General features: G+C 37.4%; 1 protein-coding gene across 12 annotated transcripts in view; it reads right to left on the minus strand.

Moving 5' to 3' along the window:
• Positions 1-1,135: 1,135 nt before the first annotated feature.
• Positions 1,136-21,707, minus strand: part of CREM (cAMP responsive element modulator) — a 34,081-nt gene continuing 13,509 nt past the window's right edge. For 3 of the 12 annotated variants that reach the window (XM_053984780.1, XM_053984796.1, XM_053984746.1), the window contains 6 exons: positions 17,230-17,321; positions 16,943-17,088; positions 11,523-11,666; positions 3,898-4,082; positions 3,447-3,603; positions 1,183-1,351 (listed from right to left, as the gene is read on the minus strand). In XM_053984780.1, the coding sequence (XP_053840755.1) occupies positions 3,463-3,603; positions 3,898-4,082; positions 11,523-11,666; positions 16,943-17,088; positions 17,230-17,321 (708 nt within the window). In that variant the 3' untranslated portion in view covers positions 1,183-1,351; positions 3,447-3,462. The other 9 variants (XM_053984806.1, XM_053984762.1, XM_053984814.1 and 6 more) reach the window with 7 other exon arrangements.

Genomic DNA, 21,707 nt, shown 5'->3' on the forward strand with positions numbered 1-21,707 from the left:
CCTACCACATCAGTAAAGCTATTTGTTCCAGCAAAGCTCCCAAATACTCTGCTCATAGACTGTACTGGCCAAACAATCAGGTCACTCCTGAATTTAAAAAGTACCCAGAAGCAACTTTGCATATACACTAGTTTTTTCAAAGCACAATGGAAAGTTGGCACATACTGCATTTATGAGAGCTGTAATCTGGTTTAAACATGGGTTTATATTAAAACTCTTCGGATCTCATCTGTAGGCTACTTCATAACTCAGTCAATCAGCAAATAGTCACTTATTGGAAAGCTTCCTTCCTTAGGACACCTTGACCACCACTCAGTAGTTTGCTGAAATTGTGGAAAGAACTCAATCAATCTTCATTCTCTACAGGCAACTATCTACAGGTCTAGAATGGGAAGTATTCAGGATGAATATTTAAATTTTGACATATAGACCTCCAGTGAATCAAGTATTCTGCAGATTACAGAAAATTTAAGTAAATAGCAGCCACATAACAGAGAACTTCTTACAGGTATTTACAATATACTTAGCATCATGTCATGAGCTTAGTTGTGCTTTTTTCCCTTTGTCTTCTTTCAGATACTCATGGATTTTAAAGCATCTCAACCAGTTTTTTAAAGGAAATCAGACACTACACAGGTTAAACAACATGGTTCTATTAAAAACTATCTTCAACCATGGCACTCAGTGACAGCAATACAATATTTTTTTCCACAAAGCAACTAATATAAAAATATGCCATAAAATCATCTGTAGGCTAGTATGCTAGTACATACATATAATCATAACATTCTTTTATAAACTCTTTCCTGAGATACCTTGGGTTGTTTGATTTTCTTGTATTACTGGATGCAGTATCTTTATGATTCATTTAAAACAATTGCAAAATATTTTGAATGTGCAGGACACTCAGTAACATGTAAAAAGTAATATGTAAATATATGGCAAAGAAACAGCTCTTAGAAATTATGCACTTTTTTACTTTGTTATATTTTTTAGCATTTGGCTCCTTGGGAGACAGAACGATGGTGCATGAAAAACCTGAAATTAGAGCTATGAATTGACAAAAAGCAGGAAAGCATTCAGGAATGTTAGGAGTTGGAATATATTATAAATGACACAAAGAGAAAGCCGTAAGTCATGTTGGCTATGTATTGTCTTACAAAGCAACTGGACATATCTTAGTTCACAGTATAATAAATATTTTTACTAATCTGTTTTGGAAGAGCAAATGTCTTTTAGGGTTTCAAGCTCCTGTATAAGTTTCTTGTTCTGAACTTCTAGCACTGCAACACGACTCTCCAGACATTTTATGTATTCTTTCTTCCGACGTCGACATTCTTTAGCAGCTTCCCTGCAAAAAGCAGAAGTAAAAAGTGCAAACAAAAAAGCCATTTGCATGCCATTAGAAAGCTCAGCAGAGTATGGAGACTATGACAGAATTCCAAATTTTGGAATATCTCCCAAATCAGTCTGAAAACACTAAGCAAAACTGGGTTCCACAAGGGCCTCAAGTGTCTCTTTCTCAAGTTCATATGGCAATCTGTAGAATTGCTTCCTCTCATGCCTTGATTAAAGTTCATAATAAAGGAGGTCCAAATGAAAGACAGTTATTCTGCTTTATGACAATAAAGATCTTTGAGGGCCTTGAGTTCCTCAATGAGAGTCTTGTTTTGGTTTTCAAGCACAGCCACACGATTTTCAAGACATTTGACATATTCTTTCTTCTTTCTGCGACATTCTCTGGCAGCTTCCCTGGAACCAATACAAGGCAAATAACTACAGGAACAGCCACAATATGGCAAAGACTGGATAAATGCAATTACCTGCAATCCCTGTGGTTCTACAATAACAACCACCGCCACCAACAACTGCTGGATTGCACAAACAGAACATCGGATAACAGCCAAAAGCAGTAACATAGTTAAAATATAATCCAAAACATCTAGAACTTGAAACACATCCAGCATCACCAAATACAAAGATGGAACCAATACACAAAAGAATTTAGAAAAACAGGGAGTAAATGATGATGTATTGATTTGTATTGTACTAAACATTAGGATGAAAAGCAGCATTTTTTCTTCCAGTCACATTCTACTTTGTGTGTGTATAAGGAGCACTGTCTTCTGCCATCAAAATCTCAAAACCAAACCCAGAGAATATAGTTTCAGAAAAACACAAACATAACACTACTCTCTTCAGATAAAAACTAGATGCCAAGCTTACATGAAGATAAAAACTTACAGCATGTTGTAACAATGTACAGTACAATTTAAGTCCAAACAAATACAATTTATTAGCATTTCAGAACTGGCTGCCTGAGCACATTTCAGCCACATGAGTCTGTGGTTTTTGTTGCTGGCAAATGATAGCCTGAAGCCATTTTTGTAGTTCTGCTCTAAAGTCTCTAATATTTGAGCTAAACACTTTGGCTAGTGGGGTCAGAAGCATGGGACTAAACAAGCATTCAATTCCAGAAGAAATATTAAAAATACTGGGAGTTCTCCTTTACCACCTTGGAACATGATAAACTATCAAATTGTGAGAGGCTAACATTCTAGCAAATTATGAGCTATAGCATAGGCACTAGTTTTAAAACTGAAGAGAGAAGAAACAAAAAAGAAGCACAACAATGCAGCGATCCTCATAAGTAATTTAAAATAAAGGACAGGCATGAGAGCAAAGCAATACCATTAATTCAATTATAAGACAAGTGGCTAAGCAGTGTATTAGAGATCTGCAGAGCAGACTATTTCTACTATTAATCTGCCAGTGACAGAGGTGGCTACACATTTTAAAAAGACAGACTCCCCTAGGAACAGTAAGAAGAATGCACAGAGAAAGACTGACATTTACAACATTCAGTCAAGTCCATGACAACTAATTAAAAAATATACAGCAACTTCACACAATATACCTCACAAAATGACAGGGCCACTGCAAAGTATCTCATCCCAGCAGTCAACTATTTAGCAAAGTCTATAATTATCATTCCATCTTTGAATAAGTCCTCTTCACAGCATCATTAATGGACAGCTGCTAATGAGATCCTCAGCTATTTTCCTAACCAATTATTTGCTGGGATGCTTTAAAATTAAAAAGGCCCTATTGGTCATTTTACTGTCAGTAGTGGGAGAGGACAGGAAGTAAAATTCAACGAAAAGTGTAACTCTGGATTATCACAAAAATTATCTGATACTGATTTCTGAATCACCTAATATTTTCAAACTAAAAATACATGGCTATAAGGTCAACTCTAATCTTCCAGAGTTAACAACCAATACTCTATGCTAGAAGGACATGGGATGACTGACAAAGAATTTCCTGCCTTCCTTTCATCAATTATAGGCAGTACTCATGACCTTAAGGAGAAAACTTTGTTATAATGTTTGTGGGGGAGGGAGAGTGGTTTGCAACACTGACTATGAATTACTATATAGTCTTACCTATTTTTCAAAAGTCTCAGCTCTCTCTTGCGTGTTGCCTCTTCTGCCATTTGCTGAGGGCTGTGCAAAGTCCCTGGTGAGGCTGCCATAACCACTCCCTGAGGTAAGGTAGTAGTGGGAGTTCGAATCTGGTAAGCTGGCATGTCTCCAGTGGCAGCTGTATAAAAGAAACATATTTTAAAATGTATGGTAAAAAAAAAGAGGTATATCTGCAAATAACAGATTTCTGGCAATGATTTATCCAGGATCCCAGATACATGAATGATTTCACAGGTCTGTAATAACACAACTATATTTTTTATCTTAATAGCATTTATTTCCACTCTGTAAACTAGCTGAATTGCTCTAGCATGTGGCCCCACTAGCCAGCTGGACTGAAAGCTTCCACATGGCTTTCTTCAGACACCATGGGGAAAGCAGTTTGAGAAACAGTTCAAGCAGTGACACTTACTTCCTGTTTGCACAATCCCACAAAAAGAGGGTCCTGCTGTTGCAGCCACTGAGGTTGATATGCTACCCTGTTCTCCCTGTACAGGACGCTATTTGCTTCAGAAGACAAATTTCTCCTCCTTCTTTGAGATAGCAACAGTACCAGCTTTACAGCCTCTCCTCCTCTTAAAACAGCAGTTTGGCAACCTTGGAAAATGAATGAGAGCTGCTGTTGCTACAATGAAAAGGAACAGACAACTGCTCAGGATGTACAGGCATTTGTTCCCTGGGCAAGAAGGACACACATGGGATGCTGCAGCACTAGCAAGCAACAGGAGGCAGTGGTGGTTGCACAGGAAGGAGTGTAGCTGCACAGTAAATCAGAGGGCAAAAGTTCAGATTCAGCTCCTGAGCTTAGCAGTTCTGTGCCCTCCTCAAGCCAAATGCTGATCTGATGTGACTTGAAACCAACACCTTTCTTACAGTCTCACGTCATTTCTTTGTTTCAGATGTACTTGTCCCTACGTGATGTACTCAACTTAAAAACACTGGGGAAGTCCTAAGTACTTGTGTCTTGTCTGACAGAAAACAAAACCAAACAAAAAATTTATTCCTCTTTACATTCTAAGCAAGTATTTACCTATTTCTTTCCATAAGTAATTTATATTATGATAGAACAAAACTTCTAATTTTGTAATTAAAGCAAATGTATATAGCTGATGTTTCAGAGGCTATTGTTACACTTAGCTTATACTTCAGTTCTTTAAAGCATTATTCAAATAATGGAAAAACATGCCTCACAGTTTAACCCCAGCCTGCAACTAAGCACCACACAGTCATTTGTTCACTCCACCCACACAGCTCCCCAGCTGGATGAGGTAGAGAAAATTCATAGGTTGAGATGGGAACAGTTTGATGGAAATAAAATAAAATGCAATGAAAAGGAAAATAACAAAAAGAAAGAGAAATAAACAAAAAAAAAATGCAAATTAAAAGCAACTGTTTACCATTCACCAACTGATGTCCAGCCTGTTACTGAGCAGCAGGCCCCAGGCCAGCTTTCCCTACAGTTTATATACTGAACATGATGCCTTATGGTATGGAATATCCTTTTTGGCTATCTGGGGCCAGCTGCTCTGGCTGTGATCCCTCACAGCTTTGAGTGCACTCCCAGCCCACTCACTGGAAGAGCATGAGAATCTGGAAAGTGCAACAACTGCTGGGCAACAACCAAACCATGAGTGAGCTATCAACATCTCTCTCATCCTAAACCAAAAAACAACACTGTACCAGCTAATAGGAAGAAAATTAACTCTATCCCAACTGGCAGTAGGACAACTTGGAAAAATAAAAGATAGACAAAAACATCTTGGAGAGGCTGACAAATTGAGTAGTTAAAAAACAACAGTTAACTATAGGGGGGGAAATAAACTTAATAAAAATATACTATTATTCTTACTATATTAATGCAAGTGTTTCACTAATTCAAAACAAAAAGATAGAATCAAGCTGTATTTAGACTACAATTCCACAGCCATGTCCTGAAATCATTATCAGCTTAAACCCTGTGCACCTCCCCCTGCTCCTCAGTCCTGAGGGTAAAAGTGTTTGTGGAATTACAAGATGAACTGGACCAGTGAACTGACCTGGATAATCCCCCGGGGATGTGAGAGGGAGGGAGGGAGGGAGGGAGGGAGAAATCAGCCCCGAAACAGCCCTCTGAGCAATGACAGGCAGCTGCCTGAACACAGGGCTTGGTGGTCTGGTACATCTACAGGGGAATTGCTTAACCCTTTAAGTCCTCCACATTTCTTAGCAGTCCGAGTCACGTCAATGGAATGATACCTCAGCTAACTATAAAAATGGAATTTTAGCAACTCTTCAGGCTCACCTTTATGCTGGCCACATAACATATCTTGTAGACTCTATGGTAAGAACTACCTTTTTCTATCTCATCACTAGTTATTAAATTATCTTGATTTGCCTTAGCTACAATGAATTAGAAATCCAAGCAAACCATTTTATAGATGAAGTCATGGGGGAAACCTCCACAACCCAGATCATCTCAGCCTGGCAAGACCAACTGCTTTGTTGTCTGTGTCTGACTTATGCTCAGATGGCAGCAAACAGGACTTACTGCAGCTTTTCTGCAGAGGACTCAGTGTGATCATGTACCTCCAGCAAGACTTAACAAAAGCAAGTCCCTATCTCAAGCTGGGATCAGCAAACACCACTGGTAAGTATTCTAGTCTGAGCAGGTCCCAGTAGTGGCAGTCTCTGCCTGACCGTTGTCTCACTTATAAATCTGCCAGCACAGGAAGAGAGATAAATAACTATTCTTGTGGTACCACCTTGCCAATCCTGATAGCAGTTTAGAAACAAGAAAAAAGCATAGCACAGCATTGACAAAGTATCTTTTAGCTGAGCAATAATATATGTTTTATGATATATCATTGCAAAAAATATTTGGAAGACTGAAAAATGTTTTGTATATTAGCTCAAGAAATTACAATGTAACTGACTTCCCCAGAAAAACGACCTTTGGAATGATGAAATGGGCTCTAAACACAGTAGGATAAACTTCATTTTTTTCAAAGTTATTTTAAGCCTAGTTATGTATCTATATTAGAATGAAGCATACCTTCCATTTCAGCATCTGAGACAAATGTCACACACACTTCATCCAGACTGCCAAACTTCTGTGGCTGTTCCTAATGACACTTCACAAAGATTTAATGTCATTCCTAAGGTACCAGAAGTAGAACTGAGAGTGTTAACAAAGCAACAAACCTCGAGTTGGTGCTTTTCCCTATTGCATTGCCTCAGGTAATTTTTTTTTCTTTTTACTCCTTAAAATGCAAGGGAGTAAAAAAATCACTGAAAACCTGAAGTTGTGACTTACAAAAAGAAAATTAAGAAAGCCAAAACACAGCTAGTGAAAAAAAACAACAAACATGCATTTAAAAAAACAAAAAAATTAAAAAAGCAACCACCTCTTGGAAAAAGTAACTTGCTGAACACTAGAGAGCATCCCTGCACTCAGTTCTTTCAGTGGCTACCCAGGAGAAAAAATGCCCGATGTATTTGGATGCCTATTCTCCCCCTCTGTGAGTCATAATGGTGGGACTTGATTATCAAGGGGTTTTTAACTTCACCATTAAACAGGCTACACAAGGCATGAATCATTATTCCTCTGAGCATTAAAATCGACCCGGAGAAGATACTTATCTTTGGATTCATGAAACAATGTGCGCCAGCACTGAGCAGCAGCACGTAGGAGCCGGCAGGGAAGTAGTTAATGTTACCAAGCTGCCGGAGGCAATTGACGAGGCAGAAAGGAACTGACTAAATCGCAGCATGACTTGGAGCTGACGTCAATGTGTACCTTGTTTGGAGTTTAACTTTTCCAGTTCCCTACTGCAACACGATTCCAGGAAATCTAATGACGTCAGCCTTTTGAACTCAATTAGCTGAGGAACAGACCATTTTAACAGTGGAGGAGAAAACAAGCAGGCTTTACAATACTTCAATTATTGCCCTCAAATTTGTTTCCATTCAGTGTTTTTTTAATACTGGAAGCATAGGATTGATTTACACTACCGAAACAATCTCTATAAAGCTAGGTTGAAGCCCTTGGCTATCAAATTTGTAGCGTCTATTGCTCAATAAAAAAGGCAGTTGTCATTTTTACAAAGCAAAAAGCAATTATAAACACAGTAACATATATGACTATCACCACAATAAAGAAAAATGCATAAGTAGAGTGGTGGATTGTTTTCAGCAAAATCCTGCATCAAATAATAAAGAACAGTTATTGAATCAATCTGTGCAAGAACTCATGCACTAACAGTGATTTTTAGTTTTTCCCCCCAAACAAAACTGTTAAAATTGCTCTGGAATCCGACACTAAGTAGACAGAATTAGAAGCTATTTGTATGACTTTAGAGAGATGAAAGAACTACAGCAACAGGTTCAAAAGAAAATGTCACAAATATTAACTAAACACTGCACAGACATACAAAAATACCATGTCAGAGGCTAACAAAATTTTTACCTGTTTCATCTCCTGTAACAGCCATGATCAACTTCTGCACACACAATTCTGCTGCTCCTCTACCAGAGCTCAGCATGAACTGTTCCAAACTACCAAGCATGTGCAGGATTACAAGCAAGAGCACTGACATCACAATGACCTCACTTGCTTACCGCTGTCATTAACATGCTCCATCACTGGAACAGCTCACTGAAACTGCAGCCCAAAGAATTCCTTTTCCAGTAAACCTGTTTTTTTTTTTTTTTCCTCTTCCATATTGCTATAATCCTAGCTTTGTTCTTTCTCCCTGAATTATTCATAAAGCTACAGAAAGCACTCACCACAAAGCAGGCTGTTAAGACCTGAAAATTCACAGCACTGACTGACAGAAATTAAAACGTGGTTCTAGCATTCATGAATGAATCCAAATGATAAAGTCATGATTGGATAGAAAATAAGGAAATTTAAAACAGACATGCAGTTGTTTTCATTGGAACAGTTCCAGTAAAAGGCAGAGAACTCTGTTGGACAGACATGCAAGACAGGAAAGCTTAATAAGCTGTAACAAATAGGTAAATGAAAGGCTACAGCTCCTCACTTTGCAGGAAAACCCACAACCCACTCATTTAATTTCAGTTAAAAGCTTCAGAAATTATTAAGGAACACTCCAACGAAGTAAGTTAACCTAAAGCCAGTGGTTTCATATGCTGTAACAAGCACAACAGTAACTCTGGGTAAAGGCTACCGCTTCCCCCTTCTCTCCTTTTTCAAAATATGTCCAAGAGATCTGGCTGACTCTTTTTTAAAATTACAAAAACAACAACTCAGTTCTAAGAGAGTTACTCCTTATTTACATCAATGGAAATGAAATTAGTTTCAGACCAAGAGTCCAAGCACTGGTTTGTATGTAGGGCACAGCAAACTTCTAAGGTCTTTGCACTAAACAAATTCAGACTGGTAATTTATCAACTGTGAAACTGTGCTGGATGGCAGCAATGGAAGCATCAATGTTTGTATTGATGTTCTGTGTTTTATATCCTGTGCTTACAGGAGTGTTCTCTAAACCTGTAAATTGCAGGATCACTTCAGGATCATATGTACAGAAGATCAGCACTAAAGCACAAGAAATTCAAGCCAGAGATTTCAAATATCATTAACAATATAATGAAAACACACATAGATCCTAACAGAATGATTTTTATATAACTTTTCTACACTCACTTTCACAAATAGTCAAAACACTTCCTTCTGCAGCTAGCAAAAAAATCCTTAACCCTTAATGTATTAGGAAACTGCTCATACACTAGAACTGCCTCTTCTTTTGCCTACAAATGTAAACTTGTAGCAAATACAATGTCACTCAATTGGATCAATATATTTGGCACTTTTATCCTAGTATTTTTCCACACCACAGGTTATCAGAAAATACCAAACACAGGGTTTATGTGATCTTATCCATTATTACATGAGATTCATTAACAAATACTTTAGAAAAAATATCAATATATATGCTATCTGAAAGATTCTGAAACAGAATCTGAAATAGATCTTTTCTGTTTCCAGGCATTGTTATATTCTTTTCTTCTTCTGTGATAAAGAAAAAAATTATATGCTGCCTACCCAAAATCATTATAAAAATACATTATATAAAAAAATTTTTAAAAAGTTGTAAGATTACTAAGCAGAATAATTTTTCTGTTATAATCTATGTTATCACAACATTAGGTGAACAGTCAACTACAAAGTGCACATAAATGACAAATGTTCATAATCTGTATTCCAACAGACTTTCTAGCATAGGCAAGATGACCCATAATAAGGACATTTCAGACACTTGTATATTCAACTTACTCCATTGTCTCACTCCATTGTGATTAACTCAGGTTTGCCGCCTACATACAGCTGTATTACTATAAACATCTTCAAGTGCTTTCACACTATTTTTATACATCTCTTTTTGTACTATAGATGTTGTTTTTTCTAAAGATTTTCTAGTATCAATAGCATGTAGAATAAGTTGAAGCCTTTTATCTTCTTGTCATCTCCATGTTAATGCTCATTTACTGTTTGCTTTGTACTTTTCCCTGTATGTTATGTCACATTTTTCTTCTATGTTAACATCTATGAGGCTCACTAAAGCATTGGACTTTGAACCAAAGGAATAGAGAATTCCAGGAAACAAACTTCTCTGATCATGGACAGAGAGCAAATCAATTTAGTTAAAAGTATCCAAATGCTTCCAAAAACATGATGTAGAAGGTATTCAGTTACTATCTCTGAATCCATTTTGAAAGTTTCCATCACAGGCAAAACACTTAATGGACAATTCCATCTTGTGGAGCCCATTGCTGAGACTGAGTAGCCCTGTCAGAGAACAGGGCTGTAATGGAGAGCCTGTAAAGGAAAATCAGTCAAATGGAATTCCCAACGACTGAAATGCTGCCAAATAAAATCTTCAAATGCTGTGCTTCTTCACAGACTTGGGAAGTCTTAGGAAGCAGCTAAGGAGTTATTCTTTCTGCCTCTGACACCAAAGCTCTGAAGAATCAAAGCAGTACCTATAAAATACTACAATCAATTATTGTACCTGGAGAGATGGAGGCAGCCTCTGACTTAAGGGATGTGTAAGGCACACACATAGAAAATATATTAGACTTATACTCAGAAAAACATGCAGTACTAGTGTGGGAAATTGGTTTGGGGGGCAGCCAAATTTGGGTCCTAAGGTGTTTTCATCTTACAGTCTTAAAGCACTATAAATGCTTCTGGAAAGTCTTGGGACAACAATGTATTTCAGCATTTATTTGATGACTCTCATCCACTCCATGAATACATATCTAAATCCTTCCAAGCTCTTCTCATGGCTTATTTCAGATATCTGTTTTAGCTTAAGAAAATTTTTAGAAAATTTGTTAAAAAAAACGTTTTTAAAAAATTCTGTATATACTACATAGCTATTAATTTAGTGTCTCCACAGAGAAATCTATCTCCCATTTTCAACGGTTTTTCTCCCATTTTTAAAGGTTTTCATCACATCATGTGTGCACTTGATAGGACCTTCAAAGTGTTCCTCTCAGAGAAAACTAGCTTCAGTAAAGGATCTGCTTTCTAGTAACTGCAAGAGCCGTAAGTTGAAAGGAAATCCTGCCCTAAACATATGCCAGAATCTTCAGAATTTGTGTTTTATTAACTGCTGAAAAAAAACAAATTATATATTAAACAAATTCATTTATTAAAACAAATTATATATTAAACAAATTCATTTATTAAAACAAATTATATATTAAAACAAATTCATATATTAAATGATGTGCACCTTCAGCACCTTCTCACTTCAACCTGCAAGAGTACCTTTATTCCAATTAAACACGTCTCAAAATCTGGACAAGACAATCCAAAGCAGAAAGTGATGTTAGACTGCTATTTCATTCTTTTTAACCAAACGTAGTAGCTGCCCTACTAAGCAGAGAACCTGAATCCCTTCCTAAGACTCCTTCATCTTGCTATGAGTATTTTACCTAATAGTGCAATAATGTCAACACAAAATAAGAAATCTTTTAAGAAAAACTGTTTAATACAAAAAAATGAAAACAGAGAAGACTATTAAAATATACCTTGAACAACAACTTGGCTTCCAGGAACAAAAAACTGTTGCGTGCCATCAGATGACTGTGCTGCATATTGCACAATGGTAGCGCCTGGCTGAGGAGCACCTGAATTTGTCACAGTCTGAATTGTACCACCTTGAGATATGGTAACTAAACAGAAAAAAAAAAAAAAAAAGGTAAGTTAGGCAATAGAAAGACAAAACACATGCTAAAAACATGAAATAAACATTGTTCTATAGGAGTCCTGGTCCTCTCCTTGCTTAAGGATCAATTGTATGATAAAACTTAGATTTCCACAAATATAAAGCCTGTTGTGCAGTATATGCCATGCATATGACGGACAAAAAGCAGTGGTCGACACATTTTATCTCTATGTTTCCAGAAATATTAACTCTACAAAAATAGTTCAAATACTGGGGAAAACATAGTAGCTCCTAGCCATATAAAAGTGATGTTATAAATACTAACATAAAAGTTATTAAAAAATTCTTAAGAAAAGCTGTTTATTGACTCTCAGTAAACAAAAACCAGGACACCAAGACAAAGGAAGAGAAAGATGTCCAACACTAACAATCTTTTCCTTAGTGTAAGAAAAAGTTTAGCCTAAGATTTAACCAGGTTGTACACAGTTGTACAGAGCCCAATACTCATGCAAAAAGAGAAACAGAACAAAGTAGGGTTCTTCCCTCAATGTAGCAGCAATAAGAAAAAAATATACTTTCCCCATTAAAAAAAAAAATACTGCATTCTTGCCATAATCAAATATTTATAAAAATGAAATTCCCTTGAGATATTATTAATTGTATATTCCTTTTGAAATTAGCATTATCTCTGAAGGACACCACTCATCACTGGCCTCCACCTGAACATCAAACTATTGACTGGACCTCTTTGAGCCAATTCCTTATCTACCAAGTGATTCACCAGCCAAACCCACATCTCCTATGTTAATTAAAACAATTCCAAAACTTTCAGCTGAGAATCCAATGCCCAAGAAGTAAAAAATCTTTTCTCCCCCAAAAGATATTTAAACTATGAACATTGTATTTAAAGTGATCTGAGATGTTATAAAAGTCAGACACAGAAAAAGATTCAGGCTTGCCAACTCCTCTGAATTCATTGTCAGATTACAGTATTTGACGCCATCCTTGAAGGTTCAGCTCTGCTTATCTCAGTAGAGGATTTGTTAGATACCTATGTGAATTTTAGAGATTGCTGATTTCAAATGTTCTGTTTTGGCAACAGCAGGTTATCTCAAAAGCTCAACTTCAGATAGAAATACTGGAAAGAGACTGAGATTGCCAAATCCCAACACTTGAATTAGCTTCTTTTGGGGAAAACATGGAACTCCTCTCATGATTAATGAAGTTCAGAGCCTCATCTGCAATACTCAAACAGGGTTCAGCATGGACCTCGAGTCCTGCCCTTGGAATGAGGATTATGTAACATAGGAATTAGTTGGATGCTGCACACAGGCTCTGTAAGGCATTGAGGAGAAGAGGAAGAGTTGTGCCAGGGTGTAGAGTGCAAGTCTGGCTTCCAAAACAGAAAGTGCCCCATTTTAGGGCAGGACAAAAGAAGAGAGAACCAAGAAAAGTAAAGCATTGTATCCTCTACTCTTCACAAAGTCCAGGACAAGAGCAACAAGATTTGTCTACTCTACCTCCCAGACAAGTTATAAAGAGCCAAATTCGGCCTCTCAGAGTTAGCACCAGGAATGGTGGTACATCTACACCATCACAGAACCATACCACAGAAAACCCAGTCAGTTTGGCTTCCTAAGCAGTAAAACATCAGCACAGATGTTTACAGCACAAAGCTCTTGGCTCCACAGTGAACCTGGGTAAACAATTATGTCACAGCTGAGCAGCAATTATTAATTCAGATCCCAATCCAGTTCTTTATAAACAAAAGTGAATTAACTCCGGTAACTGCCTCCCTTACAGGACTGATTCCTGCCATATTCCCCGAACAACACACTGCCCGTCCCCCCCATTCACTATCCTGATCTCAACCACTGCACACACTTTGTTGTGCTGGAACTCTACTGAAAATTGAGCCTTTTATAATGAGTACAGGACTTTCCTGGACAGTCCCTGTAGCTGAATGTCATGCAGGTGGATGGATGCAACCGGCATCTTCTCTTCCAACTAGGAGTGAGGACAGTAGTAATACAACTCTGAGTGGTATTCAGAAAAAACCCAGATCTTTTTCCCTTCCAAAACTGAAAATGGAACTAAAGTTAGTATTTCCCAAAAGACTGCTTAATTCTCCAATTGTTAAAAGTCTATTCTAAGACAGCAAGTAACCCAAACAGCAAAAGATCTAACAATTTTCATTCCCTCTGCATTTTTTTTGTGCAGATCATCATGATATACACAAGGAGGCAGGGGGGTGGAGACACTGGTTCACACACTCCTAACTGAACAAACAACTCTTACACATTAAACCACTACCACAGGTGAGGAAGTAAATTTTTTTCAGTATTAAATAACCAACATGACAGAACTACAGCCAATTCTTATCTGTAGTCAGATAAGAATACAAGGCTCCTACACAAGACAGCACCTTGTGCAAAACTACCCATTTGCCTAGCAGAAAGATCACACATATGTTGATGGAGGTAGCTGGCAAAGACATTTTATCTGGTCATGCCAGTCTGTCTGCTTCCGTAAGCCAAAGCCAAGAAACTCCAAGGAAAAGGGTATTGGGAAACCATGGCAACATACCATTTTGCCTGGTGAAAAGTAAGTAGAGAAGAGCCATCAATGCTGCTAATAGACAAAAACACATTTCTTTTCCAGAAAAATTTACTTATCAAGTTCTTCCAAAAAGAGTCATGCCAGACATTGAGACATAAACACACAGTCAAAATGATCTTTTCAACTAAAATTGCCCTTCCTTTGCAGGAATAGAGAGAATAGTAGAGAAAAAAAGGAACCAGCAAATGTAATAACATAACACCTCTTTTAAACCAGGCCACAGTACAGATGGCCACAGTGACACCACAAGGCCAGCTCTTCATTGCCACGGACACTGCACAAACTTAATGCATAAACTACTGAGTGCCTGCACAGGAGAACATGTGCAGCCCATGCTGGCCAGGCAGAGAGGAGTCCTCAGGCACAGAAACGACAGGTAGAAGCACAGAGTTATTGACAGGAAGCATAAAAGATGAAGGAGGTACATAGAGTGACCCTCTGCATCATATCCAGTCTAAAATCAACACTGGCTGGATTTGCTACATTCGCACCCAGTGTTCCTGGTTTTAGCTAACAGCAGTTCCTGAGGATTACAGGTAACCAACAGGAAGGCTCAGAAATGCTTCAGATCTGTGCTTCATGTATGTAAAGACCAGGGGTCAACAGTTAAGCTCTCTTCAGTAATTTCCAAATTAAGACCCCCTTTATTATAAGGAAATGACCATCCTTGCTACCACCTGGTCTAATTAAAATACACAGACTTTGCTGAGGCAAAAGATATTTTGACTTACAAAAGTGAACTTCAAAAAAAAAAAAATAATATTAATGAACTAATAAATTCAGCAAGAAAAACTATTTCCAAAAAGAAAAAGCTCTCAAAACAAAGTTTTTGAGCCAAAACCAAGAGAGTCCATGAAGGCTGACATTGTATTTTGAAGCAATGCCCTATTAAGATGAGAACCTTAATTATACAGTACATGTTTTATGCTACAACTGTAACTTACTTGAAGAAAAAACAGCAAAGAACAGAAATATCCCATGCTTGGCTTATAGCCAAGTTTAAATTAAAACACATTAGATTTAATTAAATTTTTGTGGATTCTGTTCTCACATTGTCAGTGCTGCTCTCTGTTGCTTAATTTTCAGAAGTAAATGTCTGATTGAACAAGAAACCAAAACCTTTGAATTTTGTTATTCACTTAAACACTTCCCTATCATTATTGTTTATAGTGTGTACAAATGAAAATGTATTCCCCTAAGAATCACCTCCTGCAAGACACTGTGGTACAGTACAGCTACGGCTTCCCAGAGGAAGCCATGATTAAACCTAAGCTCTGCAATTTCTTAGAAATCCTATAGGTTTACAGGCTCACTAGGTAATACACAGACATTAGAACACTTTTTTTTTTAAGTCTTGAAATGGCAAATATATATATTCTTAATTAAACCTAAGCAAAATAAAAAATACAATTCAAAAATTGAAGAAAAATATTTAATTTTTCTTAGAATACAAGAATACATTAATACATGCCAGATTCTCTACTGAATAGTTGTAATTTCGGATGATGATATTCTTTTCCACAGAAAAGAACACTTCAGATGCTGGACATCACACAGCAAACATTTATTTATTTATGTCTAGAGCTTACAGAAAGGGTAAGAAAAGCAGCCTAGGGGCATAAGCAAAATTACTTTCTATGCTGAAAGGATAGATAGTACAGGAAAATTCTGTCTTCTCGCCATTAATAATTAGCTTAGTTACATAAATTAAAAATAACTGAAGAATTCTAGGGGTGACTAGAACACAATTAGAGCCATTCTATCCTCTTTTATATGCTACTGCAGTGTTTTAATAGACTTCCTCTGTTTTCTCATTTCAGGAAAAAATCTCCAAAACATTTCTTATGCAATCTTCCTGTCATTATATCAAAGGAAAAACACCTGCACTTTAGTGTGTCTACTTACAAAAAGTCATTAAAAACCCCTACAAACTGTAGAAGTGAAGCTTTATAAAACACATAATTTTAAAAAGAGTTGTTATTACAAAGTTATCCAAATTGATAACTGCTTATCTGATTATGTCCAAAGAAGCCACAGAGTTCAAGTTATGCAATACTTCTCCTATAAACACAGGAATAAAAATATCCAAAAGCAAGCCTATAGAACAGAACTGTGAATCTAACTTTTAACTTGCATTTGGATGATGTATCCTATGTTGGAAACCATGCTTTAGGTTAATTCTGTGGTGAAAGTGTAGATACTTAAAAGCTGGTGACAAAAAGACACAGTTCTTCTAAAAAAGAAAACAGGAACTTAACAAGTAATTTAATACTGCAACCTTACATTTCAAAAAACTCTACTTGCCATTTCATATAATGAATAGCACTAATACATAGCAAATCACAAGAATTTGAATCTGCAATGATTTGTATCATTAAACATTCACATAAAAGTGTCAACATTTTTCATTTCAGCTCAGCCTCACCTCCATATTTTAATGCATAGAAGCTCTAGAATGACTAAATCTAGCAGCCAACAAATACTGATAGATTAAAAGTCTATAATCCCCATGTTAGAAAAAATTAATAACAATTACTTAGAAATACAGAATCTCTTATTCTTCTTCATCAAAATCAAACATCATCTACTGCATTACACAACTCCTAGAAACAAAGCTTTGCTATCTCTGTTCTGCATCATCACATAGTACATTTGCAAACATACGGTATTGCCCTGTGTTAGTATGATACAGGCTGGTTGGCATGGCCATTGCGGAAATACCAGAAGGCGTTCCTTCATCTTCTGACTTCTCTTCTTCTTCAATCTTCGCTACTGCAGGTGCATCTGATGAGAGCTCATTCAAAATTTTTCTAAAAAGAGAATGTAAGTAATTTTATGTACTTGAAATCCGTACCCATAAGAAAATCAAAGAACTGACTTTTATCAGACAGTTTTGCTGTAATAAATAAGCTGCCTTTAAAACCAGCAAAACCAAAATTAAAAGTCCTTACCGGTATGAAGGCCTTCTTGAAAGTATTTCCCTACGCTTTTGAGAATCAATTATCACTTCTGATTGTGCAGCTTCATCTGCAATCGATGCTACCTGTAATAGCAAAGTTCCTGAAATTCATAACTTCATTAAAAAAATTAGCAGCAGAGTAAAATTTTTTTAAAATCCCTTCCATGTTTACCTATGGGAAGTTTGTTGACTTATTTATCACTAATCATATGATTTTAGATGACTTTTTTCAATACAAATCACCAATTCTGAAGTTACCCAGACATAGCCACTCAGATAACATCTTCCATTTGAAAAAGGAAAAAGTCAATATAAAATCCAGGTTACTTTTCTGTGAATGACACTTAGACAAAGTACTGGAAACAGATTTCTTTAAACATAAAAAATTATACAATTTAATTAGCTCTTAAAGTGAAGTCAAATATCTAAAATACAGAATACTTCACTAATGTGCTTTAAATAATAGCATACAATATAAAAGTTTCCTCTACCACACCAGAGCTATTTTAAAAATAACTTTATTTAAATATATACATTTATTGGACTTACTAACACATTCATAAATACAAAGGCATTGCTTAGCAATGTTGTACGAGTTTTGGAAGTGCCTGAGAAATCCACAGTATCTCATTTTCTCAGACCTTTAGTATTTTCATATATTCTTCTTAAAATTACTGCAGACAACATTAAGGCCTAGGGCTGAATGACACTTTTGACCAGCACCTATCTTACTACATAGAACTGAAAGTCATTATTGAACAAGGAAAAGGCTTTATTTTCTTAGATTCTTTTAACTACTCAGAACTACTGCTGTGCTGAGATTTCCAAATTGAAATAGTGTGAAAACCTTTTCACATAAAGACAGACCAGACTCCAGTTTCAGATTAAGCACTTTGTTAAACTAACAGTGAAGACTAACATCTGGGAAAACATGATGTAAGAGACTAGAAGACTTCAAGTGTTTGAACCAGCTGCAGTGGAAGCTCAGGGAATACAAGGAAGAGCTCTGGAATTAATGCATCTCCCAGTCCTCAGTGTTTGGTACCAGAAACAAAACCTGCCTGACCTCAATAGAAAAAGAACTGTCTGGAAGGTTCTGGAAATTTATAGGTCTGGGTCACCTCAACTCAAACCTGTATAAGTTATAGGTCTGGGTCACCTCAAGAACTCCACCTTGAAGGAACTGCAGGTTGTTGCAGAACAAAATTATCTCTTCACTTGTTAATTTTATTACATTACACTTCTGTGTAAAAGTATTTAATGTAGCCTCATTTGGCTGGGTAATATGCAACAAACATCATTAGAACTCTACATCTGCCACCTAGGTGGTGAGAATTACTTCTGCATGTGTACAGATGTATAGCTCAAAACCAGACATCAGAGCTGACTGCAGAGATACAGCTACTTCAAGAAATTTGTAGTCCTCCTTTTGCAGGAGAGACCAATGCTGAGCAGCAGAGAGAGATCCTGAAAGACACTTCCCTCCCAATATACCTTCAGCAATCTCCTCATGGATTGACCTTCAAGCCTCTGGCATAATTCTTCAGAAGTAAGATAGTATTGCACAGCCAAGAAAGAGCCTGGGCACCGTAACTCAAAACAGAATTTTCATTCTGCTGGGGCCTGGGAGTTAATAAATAATCTATTTGTCCCAGGACAAATAGCTCAAAAACAAGACCTTAATTGTCTTTAAATTGTCATGTTACCCTAACAGCTACCAATAGACCCCCTAGTTTGTGAAGATGGCTGAAGAAGTTGAGAGCAGTCATACTTTAGGAAGAAGGTAAGGAAATTACAATGATTTAATCATTTTAATGTGTGTATTGGTTTTGCACAGCATGGTTTTTGGTAGCAGAGGGGCCGCAGAAGTGGCTTCTGTGAGAAGCTGCTAGAAGCTTCTGTGATGTCCAGCAGAGCCAATCCCTGATGGCTCTACAGATGGATGTACCACTGGCCAAGCCCAGACCAATTAGAGATGATGGTAATGCCTCTGTGTTAACATATTTAGGAAGAAATCAAAACATAGGTTGGGGGCATAGTTTCAATTCTAGTTAGAAAAGAGGAGGTAAGACACGTGAGGGAAACAACATGGAGACACCAAGGTCAGTGGAGGAGATGCACTAGATGCTGGAGCCAAAATTCCTCTGCAGGCCATGGTGAGACCACGGTGAGGCAGCTGTGCCCTTGCAGCCCATGGGGATCCATGGGGGTGCAGAGATCCCCCTGCAGCCTGTGGGGGAGGTGCCCATGCCAAAGTAGGTGGATGCCTGGAGGAGGCTGTGGTCCAGCGGGAAACCCATGGAGAGACAGGTCTTTCTCCCACTTTGGAACAGCCTGTCCTTGGAGAACTACAGCCTGTGGAAGAACAACCCATGCCACAGCAGTTTTGGGAGCATGGTTTGCCCATGGAAGGGACTCACATTGCAGCAGTTTTGGGAGGACTGCTGCTCAAGAGATTGGAGCCATGCTGGAGAAGTTAATGGAGAACTGTCTCCTGTGGGAGACCCCACAGTCTCACTGGGGAACAACTTCTCTCCCCGTGCAGCAGAGGAAAACCTTGGGTGATGAACTGACCAAAATGCACACATTTTGTCTCCCTGAACTGTCAGTGGGAAGGAGGGAGGGGCTGGAGGAAAAAAGGTGTCCTCAAAGGCTTATTTTACTTCTCATTATCCTGCTCTGATTTTGTTAGTTATAAATTCACTTTATATCTTTAAGTTGAGCCTGTTTTGCTGTTGGAGTGTTTTCTCCTGGTCATTATCTCAACTCATGAAACCCTTTGTTAAATTTTCTCTCCTCCACCCAGCTGTAGCCGGGGAGGGTGAGTGAACAACTTTCATGGGGGCCTGGAATTTGGCCAATGTCAAACCACCACAATGTGGAAGAGGACATTTTCTACAAGAAATTTCAAAAGTTTTAATTTTCATCATGACAAAGAGAGAAACGAACACTTCAGATCACTCTAATTGCAAAAAACCATGTCCATAATGTTAACGAACGATCAATTTTAATTTTTTCCTGGACACAGTTCCGATTTCAACTTTACCTATTTCAGCTTTATCTGCATTTGAACAAATTTAACTTCAAACTCATGTTAAGTGTTTCCAAGACCTGATACACTACGGGGGGGAACAAGCAATAAGTCAAATAACAATTTAAATCTTCCTACAAATAAAACAACCTTTAACCAAACAATAAGGAATGCTATAAACATATTTTTTCATCTAAAAAACAACAGCATTATGAGAAAAACTTCTGAGCACTTTCCAGTTGAAAATGGCAGATGTTTGAGGGAGAGGTCATGCAAACTTCAACACCAACCTTCAGCATACTTCTTGATTTCTTTTTTAAACTGATATAATTTCCCAAGTTCCCCACTGTCTGGCAGAGATAAGGTAGCAAGTTAAAGCCAAATGATCTGGAGGAAATGCCAGGTGGCAGGATAGTGTACTGAAAAGGATCACAGAAGGGCTGAACATCCTCTGTAATGGATTCTTCTATGGCATCTTCAAGCTCTTTCTTACCCAGATGAAACCAAAGCATAACCTGTAACCAACTAGTCAGTATTAATTGGGACAAAACTTTCCTGTTTCTACTCCTTTGAGAAAGGGTGGGCAGCCAGAGTTCACTCAATACAACAAATAGTCAACTTCCACTCTCCTACGATGACACAGCAGCAGCTGGCAAGAGATTCCTGAGAAATTTCTCCTTCTGAGCTTTGAAAAAAGTCCTCTATATTTGCATGTATGTCCTGACTACACTGACTAAAGGAACAGAAACTGGGAATTCCTAATGTGCTTACCGAATAGAGGTTACTCAGGAAAATTACAGTTGGAAAGAATTCCAATGAAAAAAAGTATTTACTTTGAATACTCTGTTCTGACTTGAAGTTTGATCAAGTATTGGCACCTATCGCACCTCTTTCCACAGTGATCTAGGATTTCAAAACCTTGAGGTCCTATCACCTGCATCTACTGCTCAATAATAAAATATTCATTATCTGATCATGGTTTTATTATTTTTCTCAAATATAAATCCTACTTATATATGTCTTTTTGTTTATTATACTGGAAAGTTACTAAGAAGCCTCTAAAATTAAAGATGGCTTCTCAAGACCGATAACACATGGCTTTTCCTTAATGGGTTGCAATGGCCACAAGTAAAACCCTTCCCTCCCTCTCTTACCAGAAATATCAATTGTATTTAAGCATATATATATATAAAAGCAATTCAGCTGACATTTCCCAAACAGATTTTAAAAAACTAGAGCAGAGGCCTTCCTAGCTACAAAAAAAAAAACACCAGTGGGAGGCCAAGAAATTTTCAAAACACTGCAAATTCATTCTTTCTTGCCTTTACTACTTTTTAAAAACTTTGAAAAGTCTTACACGTTTCGCACCAATCCCTGTTTTCTAGTTCCAGCAACTTCAAACACATGAACATTTGCCACATAAATGTGTGTTTTGAGGC

Source organism: Vidua macroura, chromosome 1 (assembly GCF_024509145.1).
Source record: "Vidua macroura isolate BioBank_ID:100142 chromosome 1, ASM2450914v1, whole genome shotgun sequence".
NCBI lineage: Eukaryota > Metazoa > Chordata > Aves > Passeriformes > Viduidae > Vidua > Vidua macroura.